This window comes from Miscanthus floridulus, chromosome 7 (genome assembly GCF_019320115.1).
Source record: "Miscanthus floridulus cultivar M001 chromosome 7, ASM1932011v1, whole genome shotgun sequence".
Taxonomy (NCBI): domain Eukaryota; kingdom Viridiplantae; phylum Streptophyta; class Magnoliopsida; order Poales; family Poaceae; genus Miscanthus; species Miscanthus floridulus.
The window spans coordinates 28450730-28476278 of NC_089586.1; the positions used below are offsets into that span (position 1 = coordinate 28450730).

Here is a 25549-nt window from a genome sequence, read left to right on the forward strand (position 1 = left end):
CCATGCCTACGCTCGCCTCGCACAGCCCCGCCTGCGTCGAGCAGCACACACGCGACTCGCGCCACACCTGCGCACACGCGCTGCGAGGCAGCCCGCCACATACAGCGAGCCGCTGCGCCGCGACGCCGCTCCCATCTTTCTGTTCGGTGACTCACGGGAGGAGGGATTGAGTAGAGGGTGGAAGAGATGGACAAAGGCATGACCGTCATTTCCCGTCTGTCTTTTATGAGTTTTTATTTTTAAATGAGAATTGCTATCCGTCACATGGTTGTTTTGGGAGAAGGCAGCAACCGAATTTTTGGCAGTCCATGACGTGCCATGGCGTGCGATGGCCGTCCGATGGTGCTGGCTCCCATAGTCTCGTTCCCGTCCTCCGCCGCCCTCCACGCCAGACACCACAATCGCTGATCTGCACCACCACTGCAACCACGTGCCGGAGCCCGCCGCCTCCCGACCTTGCCGTGGAGTGCCGGAGCCTGCCTCCTCCGTCCTCCCTTGTTCTACAGCCATCCGTCGCCGTTGCGTCCCTTGCCCCCTTCCGATCCGTGCGCGAGAAGGCCAGCCACGTAGCCACCAGTGCCCGACGTCCGGCAGCACCGCGACACATGGCACTGGAGGCCGGGGCCCGGGGGCCGGGTGGGAGCAGCCCTCCTTCTCAATCCTCTGGTGCGAGCAGGCGAGCAGCCATCCAACCGTATGCGGCCTCCCCTCGGCACCAGCCCCCACTCCCCCCTGCCGCCCTCCGCCACGGCTGCTGCTCCCACTGCCGTGGCCCACCGGCGCGGTCGTAGGCCCTCCCGTCGGCGATTCAATTTGCAAAGATTTGTATTTTTTTTTGTCTGTCATATATTTCTATGGTATATTTGTAATCCATAGAAATAATTTATAATTTTTTTTGAAAATTTTGACATATATTTTCTAAGATCTGCAACCTATAGAAATAAAAGTTATGTTATCTCTAAATTACATCACTCTATTCAATAAATTACACCGAAAAAATTATTATAAATATAGTGATAAGACAATGTAAATATCTCTATAAGCCAGTGTAAATGTATGGAAAAATTCAGTTATCGAGAGGACACAAAACAACCTATCGTTAGGTAGAAGCTTTCTTTTAAATTGTTTATTCCACTTTAGGTGACGGACATCCAAACCGAGGCAAATGCATGCTTCATTTCAAAATCGCGTGGTTACAATCGTAAATAAAGTAAGAAAAAAAAGTAAAATCTTGGGCAGGGGCAAAAACACGTTCTCAACAACAACATAAAACACACACACACACCAACGGAGGCAGGCACGCCGCACGCAGCGCGCTCCCTTCCAGGTTCCCGACGACCGCGCCTGTGTCTCCGTCTTCCGTGGCGGCGCCCCTACCCCTCGAACCCGTCCGGCCGACCTCGCCTTCTCGGCTAGCAAGCAGCCACCAAGCCTCCGGCCGGCCGGCTCCCGGCGCCCCAGCGCAGATCTGGCCACTGGCAGCTGGCCAACGAGGTTTGCCCCTGGCCGGCTGCGGCCTGTTGCCTTCCGCCTTCCGCCTTCCGCCTGCCGCCTGCCCGGCCCGCCAGCGGCGACTGGCCAGCTGACCAGGGCGCCAGGCGCCCAGGCCCCAAGCGGCCAAGCCTTTCGGCCCTTGCCCGGTTGCCCCCACAGTGAGCCGGACAGTGAGTATTCTTTCCTGATTAGTGATTATTCATCCTGTTTTGATTGACGAGTGCCAATTGTTATTTTCTAAAAATTGCATTGCAATATTTTATACCGTGGGGCATATATGATCTTTTGGTTATGAATTCATCTTTATTTGGTATTTTTCTACCATAATATGCTGTATTTTCAGAGGGAGTTGCCTTGTATAGTTAGTAACTTAGTAAATTGATGCGTTGTACTTGTACACTCAAAGCATTCATTCATTAACTTTAACTTCACTCTAATGTACTGACCTGACTTGAACAGAACTATTGCAGTTAATTAGGATGGGGTCATCTTAGGATTTTCTCCTAGTCTGATTTTTAAAAATCAAATATGGAAAAACTCAGTTGAACCATATATTCTATTCTCTATCTTGTTCTTCCTGCACCTCTACAAGGTCCTTACGTCTATTTTCTGTAACTATAACTTTTAGCTGGGGTCTTTTGTATATTAGATGGTGTAGAGTACCAAAATTCCACTGATATGCAAGTAAGATTGAAAGTCCATGCACATGCTGCAGTCTGCACTCTATCCCCTGTGTATAATGGCAGTATGATGTTTCTATCTTTTAACCATTCCTGTGTAAGTTCGGAACTAGTTTGTCACTGAGCAATATTGCAGCTATTATTTCATCAAGCTGACTAGGAATTTCTTCTCTGTGTAGCCTAATTTAAGGGCCCTCTTAGGAAGGAGCGAGTAATGGGAAGTAGGCAAATTGTTGCTGTTCTTCAAGTAGGTGGAGAATTTTCAACAGATGATGATGGACGGATGTCCTATTATGGTGGGGAGGCTCATGCTATGCATGTGAAGAGTGATTGGACTTTTAAAGCGTTTAAACATGAAATATCTTCAACACTCAATAATCTCAAACTTGATTCCTATGTGTTCAAGTACTTCCGAGAAATGACAAAACTTTGATTTCGATATGAAATGACAAAGACTTGAAGCGCATGGTTGAATTCCATGCGGAGTCAGAAACAACTTACATATATGTCACGAAGAAGGCTGACATATAATTCTGAAAGGAGAAGTATCATTTGAAGTACAACAACAACAACAACATAATCTTTCAGTCCCAAGTAAGTTGGGGTAGGCTAGAATTGAAACCCACCAAGAGCCCCAAGTCACAGTTCAGGCACTTCAATAGCTGCTTTCCAAGTATTCTTATTCAAACATAGATCTCTAGGTATATCCTAAGCTTTCAAATATCTTTTTATTGCCTCTCCCATATCCATTTTAGTCTTCCTCTACCTCTCATATTATTAGCTTGGCTTAGGACACCACAATGCACTGATGCCTCTGGAGGTCTCCTTTGGACATGCCAAACCACCTCAACCGATGTTGGACAAGCTTTTCTTCAATTGGTGCTACCTCAGGCGATCACGTATATCATCGTTCGGAACTTGGTCCATTCTTGTGTGACCGCAAATCCATCGCAACATACGCATTTCTGCAACACTCAGTTATTGAACATGTCGAATCTTTGTAGGCCAATATTCTGCTCCATACAACATAGCTGGTCTAATCGTCGTTCTATAAAACTTGCCTTTAGCTTTTGTGGTACCCTCTTGTCACAGAGAATGCTAGAAGCTTGTCGCTACTTGATTCACCCTGCTTTGATTCTATGGCTAACGTCCGCATCAATATCTTTAGCTCTTTGTAGCATCGATCCCAGATACCAAAAGGTATTCTTCTTAGGCACTACTTGACCTTCCAAAGTCATATCTCCCTCCTCCTGTACAACTCAGTCAAAGTCGCATCTCATGTATTCGGTTTTAGTTCTGCTCAATCTAAAACCTTTAGACTCAAGGGTCTGCCGTCGTAACTCTAGTTTCCTATTTACTCCCGTCTGGCTTTCGTCCACTAACACTACATTATCATTGCAGGCACTGGCGCTGATGCTCCTGCAGATTGTGCTGTGATAGCAACTACTCCAGATGGATCCAAGCGGCAAAAGATTTGTGCTAGTTGGGAGAATGCGATCACAGGAGCTGGTCAAGTGTTTCAAAGTGCAAAGGAATTCCGAGATGCATTACACAAGTATGCTATTGCTCATAGGTTTCATTACAAATTTGTCAAGAATGACTCTTCTCGTGTAACCGCGGAATGTACTGATGGAGGGTGTGCATGGCGTATACATGCATCAAAGTCTCATTCAAAGGAGTTCATGGTCAAGAAAGTTTTTGGTACTCATAATTGTGAATCAGAGACCATCAAAAGTCATCGTTTGGCATCTCAGAAATGGGTTGCTAGTGTTATTAAGGAAAAAATACGTGATAGTCCAAACTACAGGCCAAGAGATATTGCGAATGATCTCCAACGTGAATATGGATTGTGCCTCAACTACTCCCAAGCTTGGCGTGGTAAAGCAATAGCCCGAAAAGAACTTTACAGCTCAGATGAGGAGGCATGCAATCAGCTACCTTGGTTTTGCCAAAGGATTGTTGAGACCAACCCTGGAAGTGTGGCAACAGTAGTGGCCTTGGAAGATTCGAAGTTTCAATTTTTTGTTGCATTCCATGCCACCCTTCATGGTTTTGAGCATGGTTGCAGGCATCTTCTCTTTCTTGATGTAAATTACTTGGTAGTCGCTTTCTCTGTGCTTATGAAGTATGAACTCCAGTTGAATCTTAATGTGAAATGACATCGCTTACAGTGGTGGAACCAGGTATTTTGATTAAGGGGGACCGGGCAAACATGATGACACCTCATAAGTGTAAGTGTGATAAATATACACATCAACCGTATATTTCAACAGCTTTTTCAATGCTTATACACATGTAGTTAGTATTCATAACGAAAAATCACAATATTATGATCAGAAATGATACTGAATTGATGACTTGTTGTGGTGTACATTAAAATATTTGAAGGAATGTTAAAAAGTTTGGGGGGGGGGGGGGGGGGGGGGCGCTGTGAGCGCTCCTCTGGTTCTGCCACTGATCGCTTATTACCGTACTATTATTTGTTGATTACAACATAGAGCAATGTTATTGCCGATGTGTTTGAGGTTTGGCTAACATTATTTTGAATCAGAATTCAAATGTTTCCATGTGGGAAGATTTGGCATCGAGAGACCAATAGCTGCTTTGGGTGTCTGTAGTTCTTGTTGATTGGGCTATGAAATCAGAACATGTGCAGGCTCTGCCCAACAATTCGAAGTACGATGAGATTCCTATGTGAAAATGAGGTCTGATAAGCTTTAATTTGAGGTCTGTTTAGCTTTAATTTGAGCCCAATTATTAGGCACGTATAAGACTGGCTATTCTTATTCCAAAAACCGAATGCGTTGCAGCTTTGCCATTATATATAGAAGTAGGATGATTTCAGCTCATCTTTGCTTCTTGAGAAGATGCATCTCATCAAAAGCAATAATAATAAATGGGCCTTCCATAAAATCCCACAACACCTTAGCACACAAGGGACTTCTATCCTTTGTCAGTTCCTCCAACTTATCAGTTCATTTGCATACAACCTACCAGTGTCTTTTGTGCAACAAAAAATACATTTCTTTTCGAAAGATCACAAAAAATACATTTCTTTTCGAAAGATCACAAAAAATACATTTGCATATATTTGCATCTAGAGGCAACTGCAACAATGTTTGCGTGCAGCTATGAGGAACAAGTTGAGGTGATTCCAACAAAGCCTAAGCAGAAGATAACAACCATGAAGAAGAACAAATATGGCAGATGACTTGTTACTTAGCATCATCCTTAGATAATTTTGATGCGGAAGATTATTTTTTTGTCATGTAAGCTTTGCCCCAAAAAAACAGAGAGCATATGTTCGCACCCTAAATAGCCACGGACACAAAATGCAAGTACTAGACTGTCCGGCATGTGCAAGCCGGACTGTCTGGTGTGTGCATTTTAGGTGGAGTCCAAGATGTATTCAATTTTTTGTTTAAAAAAAAAAGATGTATTCAATTTCTATGTTTGTTTTGGATCCGTTTTGAGATTGTTTCGTGATGTATTTGGGCATGACCCCATGAATGACCTTCTACCCTATAAATACAAAGGGCCATGAGCCCATGACCAATTAAGCTATCCACTCGATCAATCAATACTTTTATAATTTTTTCCTTTACTTTTTATCCCCTTTTTTGCCGTAATCTCCTTCAAACCCTAATATGCTATTATACAAAGCTTGTAGCCTTAGACAAAGTTTGTGGGTATTCTAGGTGGCCTTATCGACTCTAGAATAACCCTAGGTGCGTCCCCGATGAGTCCTTCCCAGGAGGCATTCATAGGTAAAAAAGAAAGGTGGAAATCAATGTACAGGGCAGTCTGCGCTTAGCACCGGACAGTCTGGGACTCACATCCCGCCAACTACCTGACAGTTTTGTGCGTACATCTGCATGCTCCAGCTACAGTGCCAATTATAAGGTGCCCGTGTTTTGGCGATCTGCTATGTGAGCATCCTAGCGTTATGGTGTGTGGTCGTCTTTTACGCTAACAGAAGGTAAATAATTTCAAGCATTTTAGTGTCATAAGTAATATTTATTCAAATTATTACTTAATTTGTCAATTAAAAAATATGGATTACCCCCTTTCTTCCTCATGTTTGTGAATAAAGGACATAATCAGTATTTGTGAAAGGTTCACTATGAGAAACGTGATCTCACCGTGCATGTTTGTGATGACATCATAGGAGGATATCATCACATTAGTGACTACAAGTTTTTAGCTCTCGTTTCTAAATAGCCACCAAAATCATCCAATTCTCTTAAGAGTTGCGTCAAATCCTTCTAAAATTCATAGGAGATAAGCACATTTTTTATGAATATAAATTATTTTAAATATTTTATTGCTACTACTAAGACCATATTAAAATTCAAGTAATACCGCGTAAAAAATCTTCAAGTAAGCAAACATACAGTATTCTATCCTTTGGCTATGCTTCAACTATAATTTGTTTATTGGTATACAACTCACTAATGGGTGGATTAATCGTTATTTGTGAAAGGGTCACTATGAGAATTGTCATCTGGCCATGCATGTTTTTTAGAACATCATAAGAGGATATCATCACATTAATTAATACAATTTTTTAGCTCTCGTTTCTAAGTAGCCACTTAAAACCATCCTATTTTCTAACAGTTACCTGAAATCCTACTAAAAATCATAAGACATGAAGAAACACTTTTATGTGAAGATAGACGTTTTAAATATTTTATTACTACTACCAAGATATATTCAAATTCTAGCAACCGGTCACTACAACCTTATTTTCTATAAGTTCAGTGAAGGAAGGATATAGACAATTTAACTCATTTAATCTCAGCACATGCAACAAACCTATGTGGACCTAGGACAGGCCATCAATAGGAGAGCCATGGCGACAGACACTGCCCAACCCTAGCCCTCGGTTTGCTTCTTGCGTGCCTACTTTGTTTCACCGCCACCACCAATTCTCCCCGCTCTTCCCCCAAACATGCACTAGCCTCACGTCCCTTTGAGTTACTAATATATTGATGTAAAACTCATTAGTATCTGAAAGAAATTGCAATAGCTCTTTTCCCACAATGTGCACCACTCTAATTAAACATAATGTAGTTTGTAGAAATTTTGGATGCTTAAAAATCGAGCAAGCAAACTCTCATATACGTCTTTTATCCTTTGCTTTGGCTATGCTTCAACCAATAATTTGTTTGTTGGTATGTAGCTCACATGTGGCAGTATGCTACTGCATTAAACATTATTTGTGAAGGGTTCACTAAGAGATTGGTGATCTCACTATGCATGTTTTTATAGAACCATAATAGGATATTATCACTTATTAGAGCATCTCCAATAATTGGTTTAGCTCTCCTTTCTAAGTAACCACTTATTAGAGCATCTCCAATAATTCCCAAAAAATAAATTGGTAAATCAATGAGTTTTCCATGTGGCTAAAAAAAGTTGGAAGCATATTTGTTGAGCTTCTCCAACTATTTCTAAAACCCCGCTCCAACAATTATGCATCAGGAATCCTAGACTATTTCCAAATCACCTTAACTATTTTATACTTTCTTTCTCTCTTGTACATTTGCATTGGGAACTTGTCCTACTCTTTATTCTTCCTCACATCCTTCCATCTCCAGATTGGCCAATCGATATGCGCGCGTATATTTCTGTGTGACTGGGTTGATTTTCCAAAGTGCTGGAAGATTGGGAGTTAAGATAGGGAGTTGTTGGAGAGCAGTTTTTTCAATCTTGCCAAAGAAATTCAAGATTGGGAGTGGGTTTTGAAAACCCTTGGAGATGCTCTTAAAACCTTCCTATTTTTTAAGAGCTACCTGTAGTCCTACTAAAAATTCTAGAACGTAAATAAGCACGCCGCCCTTGAGGGCGACGTCGCAGACTCCGGCGGCGAAGCGGGTGGCTCTAACCACCATAGAGCGACGATCACACATGACGTGCTCTCCTACCTGGCATGCCAGCTGTTGCAGGTTTGTAACCGCGACAAGCATCAGAATTGTTCATCGGAGGTTGATGTGTGGGTCTCCGGTGGCTTGGACACTCAAATACACAGATGGGACATAGATCGGTTTATCCTGGTTCGGGTTTCTGAGCTCTATGTTCAGCAGTATTGTGATCTTTGTGTTAGAAATGCCCAATCGGTGGGTTACAATGGTGGAAATCGAGAGAGTTTGGTAGGGGATTGTTCGGTGCTATCTTAGAGTTCTTCTGTGTGTTCTTCAGTCCCCCTTCTCCTGTAGTTGAGTTGGGCCGAATCCCCTTGCCCCCCCCCCTCTATGGGAAGCCGTGCCTCCCCTTATATTCCGAGGAGGGCATGGTGTACAAGTTGGTTCATGTTCTAGTCTATGGTCTATACACCAGGTGTATGCATCCTCTGCTATAGCATTGCTAGATGTCATCTTGTCATCTAGGAGGGGGCCGACAACTCTACAATTGCTCCCTGATGCCATTGCCACAATCTGGTGCCTAACCGTTAGGGGCTGCCTGCTGCTATGCGGCCTCCCCCAAGTGAGCCTTCTCGAGGCTTCCTTGGTGGGCTTGGGGTGTTTGTCCTAATGTGTCACGCCCGTTGCATGAACCTACTAAGGGAGTGGCAGACAGGGTGTCGTGTAACACCCTAGGTGTTAGCCTTGCATAACTTGACTTGCATAGCATGAGCATGATCATCAAGCATTCATATATAAGCATTTACACTTGAAACATTTGATTAAAACATATGCAACATTTCTTAGTATTTCATGTTTCCATGTGTATATACATATGATCATGAGTGTATACAGGTAATTGGTTGATATGAGTCACAAAAACATGTTAGCAACACTTAGGTTAGCAAAATGGAACATTGTTCATGAATGTCACCTTTCATGATCAAGCACTTAAGTAATGTTACATGTGTTGACCGGGATAGCCCTATGTGTGACTAATACATGAAATGATTGTGTGAACTTGCAATTAGCTTAAACATGTTTAGAGTATCAATATGAACCACTTTGATATTCATGGTTAGGGGTAAATAGGTCATTAGGTCAGAGTTCAAGTACAAGACATCATTTGAATGTAACATGTTTGACCAAGTTTGAACTATGTGCTAGAGACCTTGCATGGAGGTGGTCACTGAAGCAAAGTTGTAGTATTTGGCAAGAGGAACAACTTTTATTTTTGGGTCATTGACTGGTTTAGTTCCTAACATGCTTGAATTTAGCTCACAAAAAAATCAGCAAATCAACATTTTCAACACTTAGCAAAATTTGCTAAGTCTTGTACCCTGATAGTTTGAAAACCTCAAATTTGGGATGAAATAACTCGAGTTGGGTGGTGAATTATGTCTTGAGTGCTAAATAGAAATTTGAGCTGGTACATTAGTCTTCAATTTTGGTTTAGGAAATTTTAGCTCAAAGTCCACGGATTTGGAGTTGTCGTCGCTACAAAACTCGCTGTCAGGCTTACCATCGCGCGACTGAATGAACTGAAACGGGCGATTCAGTGGCCGACCGGCTTCAGAGCTCATGCGCCATGTGGAGCCAGTGGCTGGCCACACGTCACCGGCGCCCTACCCTGTGTGGCCAAGCCAGGCCAGCGCGCGCCTTAACGCCCCTAGCACCCGCCCGCACTGAGCCGCACTCGCCATTTCCATTTTTCTGCCTCCTCCATCGCCGGCCGAAGCACCGCAGAAGCAACCGAGCTTTTTCCCACCTCCGCCGTCGCCATAGCCAGCGCAAGCTCGCGCCTCTTTGCCCAATTGCCACCGCAATAGCTCCTCCATGATCCCGCCGTCACGCCGCGCCCGCAATCGTTTCCCTAGCCACGCTCGATAAGCTGTTTCGCCATGCGGACCTCGCCGTTGCTCCGCCGCCACACTCCGTCACCGTGGTCCGGCCAACTCTGACCACCGCGTGCCACGATAGAGCATGCAATAGGTGCACCGTAGTTCATTGGTGCTCGTCCACACCTTAGTTGGAACCGCCATGGTCACCGCTGACGTAACGCCGAGCCGCCATGGCCGCCGCCGTCGTCGTTAGCATCGACGGGAGGCCCAACCAAGTAGCTCAATCGGTGCGCTAGGTCGTGGGGGTCATGTCATGTTGATGTCATCGCCGGCGAAGCTCGCCGTCGACGAGCCGTGGCCGCGCAATGTCACGCAGCGCCGCTGCCCTATTCTGAGTCACTGACGCGTGGGGTCCACTGTCAGGTGGGACCCGGCTGTCAGCGACTGGTGAAAATAGGATAGGTCATTTGTTTACAGATTTGGTACAATCTTTGAAATTTGATAAGTTGGGCTATATAGATTCAAAAATTGTGAAATAAATTTGGTAGTGTTCCTTAGGAAAAATATGATATTAGCATTTTCGGTAAAGTTTTTGGAAGATTTAAATTGAAACTTGAAATGTGTTTTTGAATGAATGCAAACTTGTTTATTTTATATCTAGAGTTCCTGTGCTCCAAAAATTATGAAATATTTGTGGTAAGCTATTCTTGACATGTATGAGCTCTGGTAAAAGTTTTAGGGTCAGTGCATGTATAGATTTGTAGTTATAGATGTTTCTTTTATAATTAGGTAATCCTTGTATGAATTTTTATAAATTATTTATAAATCCAATATTCATGAAATTTTTTGGAGGCTATCCCAGTACTATATGGATGATAATAAAAATATAAAATCTGTTTCTTGAAACTTTTCACTAGGGTTTTCTATTTTTGCTATTGTAAGCCTTTCTATCTTGTCATTTTTATATAGAATGTTCTACTTAGTAGAATGGCATGAAACTTTTACAGTAGTCGTTTGGTAGCATTAGTAAGGCACTGTAAATTTTTGAGAATTTATGATGCACATTTAGTATATGTTTATTATTTAACCTAAGTAGCTAAATAAAATAATAAAGGCATGTAAATAAACACTTTGGGCTTTACCATTATGTTTTCTTGAGTGTATTTGGTATGCTTGCATTGTTGGTAGACTTTTTGTTGTCAAATTTTGAATGCTTATATAAAGTAGAAGTATTGTTGCTTTATAATTCGAATTGAGCGGGTTTTCGGACAGGTTTGGTAGTTTGGTACGTTGCATGGTAAAAATGGTGTTTGCTGTAAAAATGGTTAATAAAAAAGTTGTAGATAACTTCTTCATGTATTTTGTGTTAAAATTTCAGAGCAAAAGGCCAAAGAGTTTGGGAGTTATAGCTGTTTAAATTTAGTATTTCTGAATTGCTTACTCTGTGGAATTTCTGGACAGCAATGGGTTGCTTGTCTGTTTTGGTTAAGATAAATTGTGAATTAACTTTTAGTGATTAAATAAGAGTTGTAGACAATTTTATAAGCTTTCTAGAAAGTCCAATATCACAGCATTTGGATAAGTATAACTTCAGTTATGAGTAAAATAATTAGCTGCTGTTTTGTAGTGTGGTACATGAACTGCTGAAGTGTTTGATTGAGTAAGTAAAAAGAGATATGCACATACTCAGTAAAACACGGTACACTTGTTATTACATCAGCACCATGATGTTAAGAATACTTACAAGAATGCATTCATCACGTATCATCAGATTATACTTGTCATGCATACATTCGCAATACCTTATGCCATATTCATGCATCTAGGATCGGAGGAAGAAATAACGTTGCTAGAGTTCGACGAAGTAGAGGAAGGGGACCAGCAAGAGAATCCCCAAGCTGCAGCTCCCGAAGGCAAGGAGCAGAACCCTAAAGAGCTTTTGGAGTGCCCTGATCACCGCCCCACGTCCTTTCTGAAAGGCAAGCCCCGGAGCATTCTATGTCTCCCAGTATTTTACAAATGGTTACTTAAGCTCTTATGATTGATGCATTAGGTTATAAGAGTTAAATGGAACCACTTGATGCATATAAATTCCTTATCCAGATATATACACCGTTAACCCTGTATAGGTCTAGAATCGAATATATGCTTAGCCATGCTTAGACCAGTAGAAGTCGAGTGATTTCCGGTCACCTGCGAGATATAGGTGGAAACCGGAGCACGGTTGGCTATATTTGCTATCGTGGAACAGAACCATGGGGTAAAAGAAAATCAAGGCCGGCGGAGTCTATGCGTAGGCTGACTCATGTGATTCCGTCTGTGCTGATTAAGGACCGTACCGTTGTTGGCGCTTCTAACAAGATTGAATGCATGCCTATCACTTAGCTGGCCGGATAACTTGTTCCGACCGCAAAGCCGAGTAGCTCAACTCAGGCTGGGTCCCATTCTATTGTGCGCTCCTTGCAGGGAGCCAAACTGAGCCCAAGGGTAGGGTAGTCTTGAACGTCCTGGCATTTGGTGTCCCCAATTGTGCGGCGCGGTACGAACCCACAAAATGTGTACCTAAGTTGTACCAAAGGTGACCTAAGGTGACTAATGATCTGGTATGCCTGGGTTTGTGTTAGGAACAAATTCCCAGCTGGTTGAAATCGATTCGAATCGCTGTCTCTCCCGGATAGTGAGAAACTTGGCTAGTCCCAGCATCGTAGTAACTGTGTTATGGAACATGATGGTTCGAATGAATATGGAATTACAATACTGGCTATGGTTACTATTGTGTGCTTTTAAAATGATATACTACATGTTTGGCACAGGATAGTTGCTAATTTAGAGATGGATAGTTATAATTAACTTGATAACGGAACTATAATTGTATAACTGAGTTAATCATTTTTATGCAAAATGTTGTCAAGCTATCTCTACTTATACAGCCTTGCATGATCCTTGGAGTCATTTTATTTCTGGTTATGACAGGTAAGTCTAGCTGAGTACCTTCTCATACTCAGGGTTTTATTTCCCATTGTTGTAGATGGCACTGTGTATCATGGTTATTGCAAGAGTTGCTTCTATCCCGCCGTGGATGAGGAGTAAGCCTTGGGCAGGCTTCTTTATTAATCCCTCTACATGTTTTTGTGGATCATGATCGTATTTCGGCACTGTATTAAACTATGTTGGAAACTTTACCTTTAAAACTTAATTTGCTTCCGCTTTTATCTATCAAACTCGGTTTGTAATAACTCTGTTTCATACTCTGATGATGGAAATGTATCTGTGAACTTTATGTAATATGTGACATGTATGTTGAATCATGTACGATCTTAGTTGTTGTAAATCATTTATCGAGACCCGTCGTGGTACTCGACGGACTACCGAGTTTATATGGGTTCAAGTATGACAGTGCGATGGCTTGCGGGCTACCATTGTACTTGTACTCTTATAAATTGGTCGGTTCTGTGACATGTCGCAGTTGTTGAATGAATAGACGGTGTAGCATCTTCGTACCTATCAAGGTCTAGGCACCTAATAGTTCCTTGGACTGGCTTCTAGCCGGGGGTCAAGACATCGGTTGCCTCCTAGGTGCTGGCTCGAGTGGGCACTAGGGTGGAGGTCAGGCTCGGGCTGCTATCATTCGATAGCCAGAGGCCATCGCCGAGCCTCGATCCTTGAGCAACGGCTACATGTGTGCTTGGGCTTGCCCAGACTACTCCAGAGGGTACATGCAAGTGTATCCGATGGGTATCCATGTACGAAATCGGTCGGGGGGGGGGGGGTCCATCTATCGACATCCACTTTTCCGGGGACTTAACATACCCCTATGTTGGACTCTTGTCAACATCCAAATTTAGGGACTAACAAGTTTATCAAGTAATATTGCAGCTTTTAGTCCCTTGGAAGATTTAAGTGATGGCTTGGACTAAATGGCACCATCTTTCGTCAGCCTTGGGTTGAGGCCATCAAAAGTGGGCTCCTAACTTCTGACTGTCGGAAGTTCCGACGGTATGTAGCACCCAATTTTATGAACAAAACCAGATACGCACCAAATATGAGCCTAGGAAGTCAAATCTCACATATAGCTACAAATAAGGGTAATATCAAAAGACAATGCTCAATATATAATGTACTTAGTATAAAGGATATAACCTTAGACAGCAAATAGTGGAAAGACAACTCTGATCTTCGGGTGAAGACTCCAATCCATAGGGACAACTGACTGGTTGATCATAAGCCTAACTCCCCCAGACAAGCAATCTGGTACCCATCCGGGATTTTCCAAAGATTTAAAAAGTAAAGCAAGCGTAAGTACATGTCATACTCAACAAATATAACATGGGGTTCATGAGGCTCAAAAGGCTAACACTGGTTAACTGCAATTAACTTTTAATGAGTCATAATTTTAGCAATAGGGTGGCAACAAGTTTATTCACAAGCCCATATAAACACATGATCAGGTAAACATGAATAATGAATATCATAAACTATAATCATTTATGAGCATCTTCATCATCAGTATCATCCGTGTTCAACATCATTAACCATTAGTGATCATTTATTCTGTAAGGGTTCCAAGGCCGCTCATGACTGTGAGCACGGCTGATATACCAGTTTTACACTCTGCAAAGGTTGTACACTTTCACTATGAGTCATGATTTACCCTTTCGCCCGAGGTAGCTAATCTCTTGACTCACTTCCAAGGAAGGTCGACAGGGTTCACTATGAAGCCTTTCAAAGGTTTGTCTAACAAGTTAGGTCCATTAGATTCACTCGGCAAACAGATGTAGAGCCCCCCTTCCCGATGGCACAATGACGTGTAGCCTATACACAAGGGGACAGAGGCTGCACTATACCCAATTTGGTAAGCCATTCTTATGCCAATAAAGGTAACCACTAGCAAGCTAAAAAAGGTCCTCATACTAAGCTAAAGCCAGAGCCATGTAGCCCTCATAGCTATACTTTAAGTCCTGGATGATCACTTATAGATAAGTCCTTAGGGAGAGGAATCTAGAACACCATAAAAACAGCCCAATGCTCTAGCCCCCCGGGTTCCATATTGCTAAAAAACATCTTTTAGTGTTTATTGCATATACCATTAGTCAAGTTACAAGATCATGGCTTTAGTTGAGCACTAGCATCATACTGCCCAATGCATAAACCCATAGGAATCGAGGTACAATGTAACAAAGTACTAGGAAATCCTTAGTGGTAGTCAAGATAGACACATGCAATATGAATTAAATGATTAAAGGTGTATAGGACAACAAGGAAGATCACATGCTATACTTGCCTTAAACTTAGATCCTTCTTCTATTGATTCGTAGCCTCCAAAGAACTGCTTCTAGATTACCAACTTGTTTTATATCACCAACGCAAAGCTCACCGACTGGACATGACCATAAAGCACCACACAAGCATCCATGCAATCATACATGAAGCAAACAATAGATCTAAATTAGAATAGTACACCAAACATAAAATCAAGATGAAAAGTGTAAAACGAATCTACGTCTCGCTACGAACACACAGACGCAAAAAAACACTCTAATCGGAGCTATAACGAAAAAGTTATGAATTAAACAAAATTTCCTTTAATAAAATAATAGATTAAATCTAACCTCAAATTTTATAAGTTGAAAACATATCTAACAATAGTATGAACATGTAGATTATGGAATTACGAACCTAACGCAAGTTGAACGGGTCAAATCAGAGTTAAAACGGAGAAACTACGCATAAAATAAGATCAATGGCAATTCTATAAATATTTTGAAATCAATTTCATATTAACAATAATTAAAAACCGAATTAAAACAGTCCTATGGACCGGGTGTCGACAGAAGATGCTCGGCAGTCCACCGAGGGATATCCCACAATGGTAGATTTGTCATAGAGGTGAGCGAGATCAGGAGCGAGATGGTAATACAAGCACAAGACACAAGATTTAGACAGGTTCGACCGTTAGTATGACATAATACCTACATCCTATGTTCTGATGTATTGCATTGAGATGTATGGATCATGTCCACTAGGGGACCCCTGCCTCTCCTTATATACTCTAGAGGGGTAGGGTTACAAGGAAAGTAGCTTATTTGGTACTATACAATATCTTGCGGTGCACGCCGAGCAGCGCCGTGCATGCCTTGATCTTGTGGGCTGGGCCACCTCTGATGGTGCGGCCCATGTCTTGTCTTGTGGATACCGAGGGCCATACCCCCATAGCTAGTCCCTGAGCCTGACAGTAGGTGACATAGTCACGTGGTGCCAGGGTTAGAAAGTAGAAGACCAGCCGAGTAGGCAGCCAGTCCCCGGGCATAGCCTTGAGATGAGAACAAGCACATTCACCGCAAGGTGAAGTGTGCCCACTTAGTCCATGAGCCTGCTACAACATGAAAAATGAATCTTGTAGCAGGGTCAAAGAAAAAGAAGTCTAAAAGCTTTGCCGACGTCATCCGACATGCGCGCATCAAGACCCTAGACGTGCTGCCTAAGATCAGCACCCTGATTCGAACAACATGGAGCAGCTTGATAGCAGACCGGTGAGACGTAGCAAGATCCAACCACCAAGGGCAATGTCCAAGCGCTGAGGAGTCTCTGGCGTAGCTGGCGATGTCCGAGCACCGAGGAGTTCAAGACATAGGCGGCAATGTCCGAGCACCGAAGAGTCCCCGGCGTTGCTAGCGATGACCGAGCACCGAGGAGCGAAGAGTCCCTGGCGTCGCTGGCGATGATCGAGCACCGAGGAGTCTCCGGCATCGCCGGCGATGTCCGAGCACCGAGGAGAAAGGAGTCCCCGGTGTCGCAGGTGATGTTCGAGCACCGAGGAGCGAGGAGTCCCCGGCATCGCTGGCGATGTTCGAGCACTAAGGAGCGAGGAGTCCTCGGCATTGCTGGCGAAGACCGAGCACCGAGGAGCGAGGAGTCCTCGGCGCCGCTGGCGATGTCCGAGCACCGAGGAGCGAGGAGTCCCCGGTGTCACTGGAGATGACCAAGCACCGAGGAGTGAGGAGCCTAGGCGTCGCTGGCGATGACCGAGCACCGAGGAGTCCCCGGCATTGTGGGCGATGTCTGAGCACCAAGGAGCGAGGAGTCCCTGGCATCGCTGGCGATGACCGAGCACCGAGGAGCAAGGAGTCCCCGGTGTCGCTGGCGATGACCGAGCACCAAGGAGCGAGGAGTCCCAAGCATCGCTGGCAATGTCCGAGCACCGAGGAGCGAGGAGTCCCCGGCGTCACTGGCGATGATCGAGCACCGAGGAGCAAGGAGTCCCTGGCGTTGCTGGCGATGACCGAGCACCGAGGAGCGAGGAGTCCCCGACGTCGCTGGCGATGTCCGAGCAATGAGGAGCGAGGAGCCCCGGCATCACTGGCGATGATCGAGCAATGAGGAGCGAGGAGCCCCCGGCATCACTAGCAATGACCGAGCACTGAGGAGCGAGGAGTCCTCGGCATCGCTGGCGATGACCGAGCACCGAGGAGCGAGGAGTCCCCGACATCGCTGGTGATGTTCGAGCACCGAGGAGTCACTAGCATCACTAGCGATGACCGAGCATCGAGGAGCGAGGAGTCCTCGGTGTCGCTGGCGATGATCGAGCACCGAGGAGTGAGGAGTCCCTGGCATCACTGGCGATGTCCGAGCACCGAGGAGCGAGGAGCCCCTGGCGTTGCTAGCAATGATCGAGCAAAGAGGAGCGAGGAGCCCCCGGCATCGCTGGCGATGACCGAGCACCAAGGAGCGAGGAGTCCCCGGCGTCGCTGGCGATGACCGAGCACCGAGGAGTGAGGAGTCCCCGGCGTCGCTGGCGATGACCGAGCACCGAGGAGCGAGGAGTCCCCAGCATCGCTGGCGATGTATGAGCACGAGGAGCGAGGAGTCCCCGGCATCGCTGGCGATGACCGAGCACCAAGGAGCGAGTCCCCAGCGTCGCAGGCGATGTCCGAGCACCGAGGAGCGAGGAGTCCCTGGCGTCGCTGGTGATGACGAGCACCGAGGAGCGAGGAGTCCCCGGGATCACTGGCGATGACCGAGCACCGAGGAGCGAGGAGTCCCCGGCGTCGCTGGCGATGTCCGAGCACCGAGGAGTCCCTAGCATAGCTGGCAATGTCCGAGCACCGAGGAGTTCTCGGTGTCGTTGGTGATGACTGAGCACCGAGGAGCGAGGAGTCCCTGGCGTCGCTGGTGATTTCCGAGCATCGAGGAGTCCCCGACGTAGCTGGTGATGTCCGTGCGGTGAAGTGTGCCCACTTAGTCCTCGAGCATGAAGAATCCGAGCACCAAAAAGCGAGGAGTCACCAGCGTCGCTGGCGATGTCCGAGCATCGAGGAGTCCCCAGCGTAGCTGGCGACGTCCGTGCGGTGAAGTGTGCCCACTTAGTCCTTGTGCACGAAGAATCCGAGCGCCGAGGAGTAACCGGCGTAGCCGGCGATGAAGCACGAGCGACGAACAGTCTGGTCAACTAGTCGGCGGCAAAGTGAGCATTGACTAGAAATGACCGGCGAATAGTCCGATCAACTGGTTGGTGACGAAGTCGATGAACCAAGCGGTCCGACCAGTTGATCGATGGACAAGTCGGAGCACTAGGTGGTCCGATCACCTAGACGATGACCCTGCAATACAAACATGTAGAACTAGTAGAAAAGAGAGTGAGAGAGAACAAAAGGCGAGTACCGGAGGCTTTCTTACCTCACGTAGAAGCTTGGCAAGGCAATGTCAGAAGCGAAGGGGCGGCGGAGTAGCTTGTCCCACGACGGCTTATCTCCGGCGGCGTGCGACGCTTAGGGTTACGGCTGCTGTGGCCTCGAGCAGGGGCGATGCTTGCTCTAGGGTTTAGGGAAAGCGGCTTAGGGTACCGCTGCTACTTATGAGGCAGGGGAGCTTGAGGGACAAGCCAAAATGACCGGGTTGGCATCGACACAAACTCCTCCATGGAGTCCGGTGCGGCGACGGGTTGAAGAAGGTCCTGACGGACGGGGCCCACCGGTCAGCGAAAGAGAGAGGGGGAAAGGGAAAGGCGCGGCGCTGCTGGGCCGAGAGAGGGGGAAGCTACGGTGAAGCTCAGCTGGGCCGCGCGAATGAAAGGAAAGAGACGGGCCGCACGTGAGAGAGGAGAAGCTGGGCCGAACGCAGGAGAGGAGGAGCTGGGCCGACCGGGCCAGAAGAGGATTTTCCATCTCTATATTGTTTTCAAAACCAAATTCAATTATGAACCAAATGCAAATTCAAATAGAGTTTCAAATATACTTTTCAGCCCAAATAAAAATGAGAAATTTTGGTAAGTTTTCCAAAAAAATAAATTTACAACTTTTTAAAGTCTTTTTTTATTTTCAATTTTTTTTCTTTCAAAACCATTTTTAATTTCATTTTCAAAAGCATTTTGAATTCATTTTGAATTTTAGATTCAACCACTCATTGCTATAAATCAAATGCACTGGCATGTATGCACATCCATGTTGCTACTCCTTATGATGAATTTTAATATAATGAAAAATATTATTTTTCCTATATTTTATGAGCACAAAATACAAAATTAAATCAATTTATATCTTTTTTGAAAAGAGCAAATTTTAGGGTGTTACACGATCCTTCGTGCACAGCCTATCAGCCTGTTTGTACTATTGCCCCGTACGAAACCCTGGCTGTCGAAATTTCTAATGCGGATCGCCGGAAGTTTCGATAAACCTCTTTTGAGTTAGACCTATATATATCTCTTATCCTCTGTTTTGACCGTTACCCATTCCTTCATTTATGACCAACTAATAGCCTCCTAGCATTCAAAGCCCCTTCTCTTCTCCTCTTTGATCCTAGCTTCAAATCTTTCATGAGTTTGAGTTGAGAGAAGGGATTTTGTGAGAGAATCATCAAAAGCAAGCTTGATCACTTATTTCTTCGTCAAGCCTATTGGATTTGCATTTGTTATTCTTGGGGCTTTGCCTCTAGCTGGCTTGGCATCGCCCGGGAGCTCCCATTCGGTGGGAGAACTCCGGGAAGTTTGTATTACCCTTAATTTTCTACTAAAGAACTCGAACTGACCTTTGTGGTTGCTTGGGAGAGGTAAGGAGGTGGAAGAGACTCAGACCTTTGTGGTCACCTCGACAACTGAGGATGTAGGTACTCCTTAGTGGGTGGCCGAACCTCAGGATAAATCCTTGTGTCCCGCATGCTTGTTGTTGTTTTTGATTGCTTGGAATTAGTTGTTCTTTGTTGTCTCTTCCTCTCTCAATCTCATTCTTAGGGTTTGGCCCCGATCTACCGTTTGGACGTGTTCTGAGGCCAAGGAAGTGGTTCAACATCTTCATCTATCTACTAGGAAAATAGGGTAAAAAGCAGATCCAAAATTGAAGTTAATTTGCTCTCTGGTTTGCTACTTTTCGTGGGTGTCGGAACTTTCGACAGCCATCGAAACTTCCGGCCCAAACTGTCGAAACTTCCGACAAGTGCTAATCTGTTGTTTCAAGATTGTGTTTAAGATTTTTCAGATACACCTATTCAACCCCCCCCCCCCCCTCTAGGCATTGTAGATACTTTTAGAAAATATGGATACTTTCAATAAAATCTTCAAGCAAGTAAAGATGTCTACATCCAGTATCCTTTGGCTATGCTTCTATTAATAGTTGGTTTATTGGTATACAACTCACTTCTGATAATATGCAACTATATTTATCATTATTCATGAAGAGTTCAACTATACATGTTTATGATTGAATCATTGAAAAATATCACCGCATAAATAAGTACATATTTTTAGATCTACTTTCAAATACTCCTCCCCCATCCCCAAAAAATTGTTGTTTTAGAAATGTGGTCTTTTGGGACGGAGGGAGTATCCTCTTAGAACCATTCAATTTTTTTTTTCAAGTTATGGAAAATCCTACAGAGATCTCAAGACATAAATCATCATATTTTTTAAGTTTCATGATTTTAATTGTTTTACTGCTACTAGTAAGATATATTTAAATTCTTGCACGACAAACAATACATCTTTCATTTCTAAAAGTTTAGGGCGTATTCGCTTGACCGACACAGTACCTGGCCAGCTAGATGATCCTGGCCACCTGAAGACGCTGCCAGTCATGTAAACTTCACCACACTCAACCAAACAACCTTTTTGTGAAGGGACATAACTAGTTTTATCTCTTTTTGTCTCAATGTGCCTCAAACATATTTGGACCTATACGGTCACGGTGACCGAAACGGTCAGGAAGTGGTTTCAAATATTTAATATTTTATTGATAATAGTAAGATAAATTTAAATTCTAGCACGACTACATTTTTCTTTTCCACAAGTTCAGGGCATATTTGTTTCATGCCCTGGGAGGCAGTTCCTGGCTACGTAGATGATTCTGTCCACCTCCTGGTCCAAGCAACTTCACCATGCGCTTAACCAATTTGTTGATGTACAACTCGTGAGTGGTTGGTAGAAATTGCAATAGCTTTTTCCTCGCAAAGTGTGCCGGTCTCAATAACAAAATAGTTTTAGAAAATTTAGACACTTTTGATAAAATCTTTAAACAAGTAAAGACATATACATCTTCTATTCTTTGGCTATGCTTTTATTAATAATTGGTTTATTGGTATACAATTATCTACTGATAATATGTTACTACAATAACCATTATACACGAAGGGTTCAACAAGAAATTCAGACCCTATTATGCATGTTTATGACCGAATCATAAAACAATATCTCCAAATAAATGACTAGAAATTTTTAGATCTCCTTTCAAAGTAGCCACTTAAAACTATCCTATTTTTTAAGAGTTACATGAAATCCTATAGAGATCTCAAGACATAAATAAGCATGATTTTTGAATAAATGGTTTTAAATATTTTATTGCTACTAGTAAGATATATTCAAGTTATAGCACAACTGCCAATGCATCTTTCTTTCTATAAGTTTAAGATATGTTTGCTTCATGCCCTAGGAGATAGTACCTAGACAGTCCAATGATCCTGGCTGCCAGAAGATGCTGGTTGGCTCAGTCAATTGCACCGTGTGCTCAACCAAGGAGTTTCTTAGTGAAGCAACATAACTAGTTTAACCTCTTTTGTTTCAACATGCAACAAACATATATGGACCTAGAAAAGGTCAACAATAGGAGATGTGGGGATCGACATGGCTCAGCCCTAGCCTCGACCCACGATGTGTCCCTATTCCGCATTACCACATCTCACAACATCCGTCCAATAGTGCCTAGTGAATCATTAACATCCTATGTCATACCAACTCTCCAAGCATCTGTTACCCTCTCTCAACCACACACAAGCCTCGTGTTCCCCTTCAATCTCATAGTATTTCCTCACATAAGTGACTCATCTTGTCATACCCAACATTCCAAAGAAAACCAAGCTCGCCATATGTGAGCCCAGGAAGTCCTCACATACAGCAACAAAATAAATAGTATCAGAAACAATATTACTAAATAACATATATATAGCTATATTAACACTTACATTAGAGTATCGCGGAACGATAACTAATCTTTAAGCTCCATTCTTCATAGGGACGGCTTACTAAGGATAACGTACACCTAGCACTTCTGTTAATCTTCTAGGAACTCCTCCATGTCTTCTTATATCTTCTTAGCAGCTTCTACTAGAGACTGGGTGTGGGGGGGAAATAGCAAGGGTGAGCACATGTCGTACTCAACAAATATAACATGAGGTTCATGAAGCTCAAAAGGTTGACACTGGTTTACTGCGATTAGCATTTAGTGAGTCACAATTTTAAGCGATTGAGTAGCAACAAGTTATATCATAAGCCCATATAAACACATGATCAAGTAAACATGAATAATGAATAGCATAAACAATTAACCATTAATGATCATCTATTCCATAAGGGTCCAAGGCCGCTCATGACCATGAGCAAGGCTGATATACTAGTTTTACACTCTGCAAAGTGTCGGTGTTTCGAGTAAACACCAACGAGTAAATTTGTTTATTTGCGCGTCTGGCCTGGATGGTGTGCTAAAAAGACACAAGATTTACACTGGTTCTGGCAGAATGTCCCTACGTCCAGTTCATAGCTACTGCTCGTGTTATTTGCACTAAAAGGTTCGTAGTAGGGGTTATAAATGAGTGAGAGGGACATGTCCCAAGTCTCTGATGGAAAGGTTGAAAGGGCGCTGAGAGCTTGGTTGTTGCTCAGCTGTGTGTTATGTGATGCGTGGTGTGTTCTATTAATCCATCCCTTTAGTGGGGTGCCCTGCCTTCCCTTTTATAGACCAAGGGGAAGCAGGGATTACAGATGGGAGAAAGAAGAAAAACTAGAGGCAAAGAAGGTCCTTCGAAGGTGCTGGGTCTTCCTTTTCCTCTGAGCAAGCCCTGCTGACACGGCAGATGATGCCAGGGATAGCTCCATGCTGGACGTTTGTTCGCTGATGATGCCATGCTCTAGCTTGATCAGCAAGTGGTCATGTCCCATCCCACCCCGGCGGGCGGTGCGATGGACCATGGTGTTGATCCATGACCCTACGAGGAGCGGATGGCACAGTGACCGCATGTCCGTCACTGTAGAGGATGCGAGTCTCTTCCTAGACCATAGTGGCTGTCGTATTCTTCCGTCAGGATCTACGCCCAAGGGCAAATGGCGGCACCCACAACACTATAAGACAAATGTTGGTGCCCACAACACTGTTCAGGCTCTGACATGACCGGAAGGGCTTTAAAGCGCCCGTCTTGTCATATCCTGACGATACTTTCCTACAGGTGTGCAGGGTAAGGTCTTCAGTATTGTGGTTGACTTGAGTGCCCTGCCTTATCTGCGCGCGTAGTTATGAAGGAGTAGCACATAGACATCGGGCAAGGCGGAGCTAGCCCCTAGACGTCGAGCGAGGCGTAGTCTGCCCTCAAACATCGAGCGAGGCAGAGCCAGCCCCCAGATGTCGGGTGAGGCAGAATCTACCCTTAGACGTTAGGCAAGGCGGAGCCAGCCCTCGAACGTCAAGCAAGGCGGAGTCTGCCTCGGACGTCGGGCGAGGCAGAGCCAGCCCCTAGGGGTCAGGCGAGGTGAAGTCTGCCCTTAGACATCGGGTGAGGCGGAGCCAACCCCTAGACTTTGGGCGAGGTGGAGTCTGCTCCCAAACGTCGAGCGAGGCTGAGTCAGCCCTCGGATGTTGGGCGAGGCGAAGTCTGCCCTTAGACATTGGGCGACGCAGAGCCAGCCCCTAGGGGTCGGGTGAGACGGAGTCTGCCCTTAGATGTTAGGCGAGGCGGAGCCACCCCTCGAGAGTCATCTTGGGGCGGGGCCCATGGTCCCGATGGGCGGATGAGGAGTGACCCGACAAGCAGTGTAGTCGGGCTCTTGATCACGTGGATGAATCAATGTTCGATGATCATTAGCTCCTCCTCTTTGGGTACCCTAATATTGGTCCCGAATAGTAGCCCCCGAGCCCCCGGGCTATTCGAGTAGAATTGCCTGGGGGATTTTTGACTTGCCAGCGGGTGTGCGTGAGCGCACCCGGTGGGTGTAGCCCCTGAGCCTATGGAGGAGTAGGATACTCCTTCATATAGTTTTTTGAAAGAGAGGATTCTAAGAGCCCTCTATTGTTGCCCATGGCATGCCCTAAAGATGTGATTTCTTCTTCGCCGAGGTCGGACCCTTCGTGGGTATGGTCGTGAGATTTGGTGGTTGCTTAGCAGGATAGCTCAATTGGGAACCTGGTATCCCGTTCGTGGGGATTCGATTAGGGTCAGTCTGGCTGAGACTTGATCATAGGCCGAGACTCCCGTGAAGCTTGTGCGCCTGAGTTTTGGACGATTGTGGGCCCATCCTTTGTTGTAAGGGTGCCTTGGGATGGCCATTGAAACCATTGATAGGCCAGCCCTCAAACTCCTAGGCCTAGCTAGGCCGGAGGAATGCTTTTTGACATGTATACTTTTGCTGGTGAAGAGTCCTAGTCTACCCAGGGAGGCAAAATGTCCGGCGCGACTTCAGAGGGAAAGGATAGGGATTGGGGGCACATATCTCGCGACATGACGTGGTGGCGGATCGTGGCAGGCGCGGAGGTCCAGGCAAACAATTGCCTTCCTTGCATCTGTCACCCCTATAAAACCAAAGGGTTTGCCCCTAGGGTTTCATACTTTGCCTTCCTGCCTTTGCATCTACAACCTTCGTCGCCAATCGCCTAAGCCTCCCGCATCCGCATTTCAACCATCGTCGAATTCGCATCCACCCACCCTAATCCTCCAATGGAGCTATGGTACTGCTCCGATATCACCCTCTAGCACCTAGAGGGCCTTGTTCGACGAGGTCTTCTTTGTGCATGGACTACCGCTGAGGAGTGGCGGCTGAACAGCAATGAGGACATGCCATCATCACCCAATGGCTACATCATGTCCTTCGATCACTTTCATGAGCGGGGATTCACCACCCCTGCCCACAAGTTTCTTAGGTGATTACTGCACTACTACAAGGTAGAGCTGCACCACCTTAATCCCAATGGAAGCCAACACATTGCAGCGTTTGTCGCCCTATGTGAGGGGTTCCAAGGGATTAGTCCTCACTTTGACCTATGGTGGTACTTCTTCACCGTCACCCTCCTGAAGAAGCGAGAGAAGAAGCAGGAGCTAAACATGTTGATGGGATGCATTAGCATTTAACTCCATAACAACCAGGTCAGTGAGTACCCACCGATGCGTC

General features: G+C 45.0%; 1 protein-coding gene across 1 annotated transcript; it reads left to right on the forward strand.

Moving 5' to 3' along the window:
* Nucleotides 1-1282: 1282 nt before the first annotated feature.
* On the forward strand, nucleotides 1283-4410 carry LOC136465275 (uncharacterized; the record flags this gene model as incomplete). The annotated part of the gene is made up of 2 exons (XM_066464077.1): nucleotides 1283-1664; nucleotides 3576-4410. Coding segments are annotated over 2 exons (1140 nt in total), but the record flags the coding sequence as incomplete, so codon positions are not given.
* Nucleotides 4411-25549: the final 21139 nt, after the last annotated feature.